The following is a 4,143-nucleotide window of genomic DNA, read 5'->3' on the forward strand; positions in this document are numbered from 1 at the left end:
GTAAGCGCATACACGGCATCCCACAGGAGTAAGTGGGAAAGCCTGGGGGAAGGAGGAGTCATTGGAGACCCTTGTTGCCAGCCTGTCTCCTGCTAGCTGAGACTTGCAGTTGGCCGTTCCCACCACACNTGTTTTTACATCGTGAGATGAGCTGTAGGGAGCCTTTTGCTTAGGGACTGCTTTGCTTAGCTGTCTTCAGGGACACGGGGTTTTAACTTCACATGATTTACTCTGCGGTCCCCAAAGGTGCTGTTTGAACTCCTGAACTGTACTGCTGTTCTCCTTTCCTCCTATCACAGGACAGAGGACAATCATCCCTGGACAAGGGGTCTTGGAAGACAAAACATGATTGGGTGTGAGGCCAGGACAGGGTTAGGGAGCAGCCCTTCCCTTCCTCCAGAGCCAGCTTAAACAGCACACGACAGTTCACTAGTGTAATGTGTGTTACACTCAGCAGAGGAAATGGGGTCTAAAATGTTTCCATTAATCTTTCTCCTGTTAGAATTAGAAGGCCAACCTTTTGTTTTATCCAACAGAGACAGGAACCTAGGCTTCTGCTTCCAGGCTGCCTATGGAGCGTTGTCCCTGGGCCTGCCCGAGCTCTGGGCCTCCGCTGGTCTCCTGAGGACGTGAGGTCTTTGCTCAGCTAAACCCTTCTCTCTGCAGGGCGGCTTTGAGTACAAGCGTGCCATTGTGGACTGCATCATCAGCATCATCGAGGAGAACTCAGAGAGCAAGGAGACAGGATTGTCACACCTGTGCGAGTTCATTGAGGACTGCGAGTTCACTGTGCTGGCTACCCGCATCCTGCACCTGTTGGGCCAGGAGGGGCCCAAGACCAACAACCCGTCCAAGTACATTCGCTTTATCTACAACCGTGTGGTCTTGGAGCATGAAGAAGTTCGGGCAGGTATATNTGAGCTGAGGTGATCCTGGCCTCTTAGCTTNTTTTGCAGTGAATTTGCCCAGTAATGGGACCTAAGCTTTCAGGGACAAGCACACTGGGGACATGGCCTCATAAGCGGTTTTTTACGTTGTCAGAAGGATTTTAGATGCCAAATGGATAAATGATTTTTTACAATTTAATTTTTTTAAAATTTCATTGTATATTCGTACTTAAGAGTTTTTTGTTTTTATTTTTTGAGATAGGGTCTTATTCTATAGCCAGGCTGGTTCATACTTGAAACCGTACTGCTTCAGCCTTCTGTGTGCTGGAATCCTAAGTATGCACCACCATACCTGGAGAGATAACACACACCACAAGATTTATCTTTTTTATAAGTCAGTGATCTAGCCGTCTACCATGTTGGTTTGGTTTTGTTTTTTTTTTTAAGATTTATTTATTTCATTTATATGAGTATACTGTAGCTGTCTTCAGACACACCAGAAGAGGCCATCAGATCCCATTACAGATAGTTGTGAGCCACCATGTGGTTGCTGGGAATTGAACTCAGGACCTATGGAAGAATAAGCAGCCAGTGCTCTTAACCGCTGAGCCATCTCTCCAGCCCTACCATCTTGTTTTTAATTTCATCTTATTTTCCATTTTTACTTCTATGCCCTTGTAGGCAACTTTTCTTCTTTTAGTGGTTAATNNTAGGTGATGGTTTATTTTCTCATGGTTTACTGTACTCAAGCTTAGCTACAAAGGAAGCTGCTCAGAAGTAGCTAACAGTGTTGATAGTGTCTGTCGCCTTACTCATTTGAAAGTTGTNCCTAAAGCCCTAGAACAAGAGCCACATGTGTGTCACCCTTTCTCCAGTGACTGGAGGAGGAATTAGAGGCCTGGNTAGCACCAAGATCCACTAGGATTACACAGGATCTGTTCTGTGATTGTGTCAGCGGTGCCACCCCCTAGCTCTTCTGCATGGCTTCCCACTCTGAACACTGGTGGGCAGCCTCAGCACTCTGGCAGGTGGGCCTGAGGGGCTGCGGGTGAGTCATATTTACCTTGGAACTAGGTGCAGTAAGTGCTCTGGCCAAGTTTGGAGCCCAGAACGAAGAGATGTTGCCTAGTATCTTGGTGTTGCTGAAGAGGTGAGTCTCAGCCCAGAAGCCAGAGTGCATAGCAGTGCTCCCTTGGGTCCAGTCCACCTTTTATTCAAAATTCTCTATATAGCCCTGGCCATCCTGGAATTTTCTCTGTAGACCATGATGGCCTCAAACTCACAGAGATCCTCTTGCCTTTGACTCCCAAGTGCTGGAATCAAAGGGGCAAGGCACCACATCCAACGAAGATTTAATTATGTTTATCTTATTTGTGTGGGTGTTTTGCCTGCATGTATGTATATTTGTGCACTTTGTGTGGTGTTTAGTACCTGCTAAGTCCAGAAGTGTACTCCTCTAAGCTCAAGGGTACCTCTGTGTTTTGTCTTTTTTGGTTTGCCTATGGTGCTGGGTGAGATCTTTACTAGAGAGCTGTCTACCACTAAGCTGCATCAGCCCCTTGTATGTTATAGTGTTGAGCTTTAAGAACTCTGTCTTGCCCTGCCATCCCCGTACAGCCCTGCAGGGTCCCTCTGACCCCCTGGCTAGGCTCAGTCAGGAGTGCCTTGTGTCCCGGCTGCAGGTGTGTGATGGACGATGACAATGAAGTGAGAGACAGAGCCACCTTCTATCTGAACGTTCTGGAACAGAAGCAGAAGGCTCTCAACGCAGGTTACATCCTAAATGGTAAGTTGTCCCTGGCCACCAGGGCCTTCCTGTGGCCTTAGAGAAGGCGTGCTGTCCCTGAGCCAAGGCACCCAAGACCTTCATNCTTCACTAGAGTTGTATAGCAGTCTCTTGGATTGACATACCCTCAGAAGACCCAGGGCCGCATGGCTTGATCCAGTCAATGAAAATAGCCAAGTACATTAAGTGCTCTTTGTTTGTTACTCTGGCTTGAACTCAGGACTTGCATATGCTTGGCAAGCCTCCACCACCGTGCTGTATCCTCAGTCCAAAACTTCCGTGTTGTTTTGAGATAGTACCTCTTTATGTAGCTTAAGCTGGCCTGGAATTCATGACAATCCCATCAGGTCAATGTCCAAAGTGCAAAACAGTCATTAATAAAAATCTTTAAGCCTGGTATGTTGATTTCTGTCTTTGTACCAGCACTTACCTTATTTTGTATTTACCTACCTGCCAACCCTGTGGAAGGAGGAAGAGGATAGGGAGGGAGTAAAGCTTGCAGGTTCCATGACTGTCAGCATCAGCACATCTACCAGTCATGGTAGGAGTCCCAGGCCTCTGTCCTCCCTAGGCACGCCATGCCTCTCTGTCATGCCAGCCAGGCAGAATAACTCTCTACTGGCTTTAGGTTTGACCGTGTCCATCCCTGGTCTGGAGAAAGCCCTGCAGCAGTACACACTCGAACCATCAGAGAAGCCATTTGACCTCAAGTCTGTGCCTCTGGCCACCACGCCTATGGCAGAGCAGAGACCAGGTAAGGCCCTGCTCATCCCCAGGGCCCGTCTGTTTCCCTGGACTGTAGAATGTACAAGGATAGGCTGATGCACAGGGAGTAGCCCCAAGTCGGTAGGGACAGCCATGCTGACAGCTTGCTCTTTTCCTTGCATGCTTCTCTCTCAGGAGAGTTGACATTTACAACATCCAAGTAATAACATGGGCTCAGCAGCACCATGCTGCCTGTGACTAGAGCTGTGGGTTACCACACTAGGTATGCTTGCTCTTGCAGAAAGCACCGCCACCGCAGCAGTCAAACAGCCGGAGAAGGTAGCAGCCACACGGCAGGAGATTTTCCAAGGTGAGTAATGACATTATGGTCAGTAGTTGTGTGACTCCAGAGCCTGCCAACCGCTGATCATGCATGCCTCAGTGGTAGATACTGGTGTGCATGTTTGACGCCCCACATTTCAGCCGAGCACAAAGGTTTTAAAGAGAGCAAGGACTGGGTTCCTTAAGAGCCAGGGGATAGAGAATGCCAGTTTCTTTCTTGTTTGACTCTGAGTGCTCATGACCTGATGGAGCTTAGCTGGCATTCAGAGACCCTGTCTGTGCTGTGCTTCTGGTTTTTTTTTTTTAAAGATTTATTAATTATAAATAAATAAATAAATACACTGTAGCTGTCTTCAGACGCACCAGAAGAGGGTGTCAGATCTCATTACCAGTGGTTGTGAGCCACCATGTGGTTGCTGGGAT

General features: G+C 47.9%; 1 protein-coding gene across 1 annotated transcript in view; it reads left to right on the top strand.

Moving 5' to 3' along the window:
• Copg1 (coatomer protein complex subunit gamma 1) overlaps nucleotides 1–4,143 on the top strand; it is a 26,153-nt gene that overhangs the window by 15,502 nt on the left and 6,508 nt on the right. Inside the window, exons 14-18 of the mRNA XM_021164245.2 lie at nucleotides 667–910; nucleotides 1,962–2,037; nucleotides 2,570–2,673; nucleotides 3,302–3,427; nucleotides 3,680–3,748. Coding sequence (XP_021019904.1) covers nucleotides 667–910; nucleotides 1,962–2,037; nucleotides 2,570–2,673; nucleotides 3,302–3,427; nucleotides 3,680–3,748 — 619 coding nt within the window. The remainder of the gene's footprint in view (nucleotides 1–666; nucleotides 911–1,961; nucleotides 2,038–2,569; nucleotides 2,674–3,301; nucleotides 3,428–3,679; nucleotides 3,749–4,143) is intronic.

Source organism: Mus caroli, chromosome 6 (assembly GCF_900094665.2).
Source record: "Mus caroli chromosome 6, CAROLI_EIJ_v1.1, whole genome shotgun sequence".
In the NCBI taxonomy this organism is placed as follows: domain Eukaryota; kingdom Metazoa; phylum Chordata; class Mammalia; order Rodentia; family Muridae; genus Mus; species Mus caroli.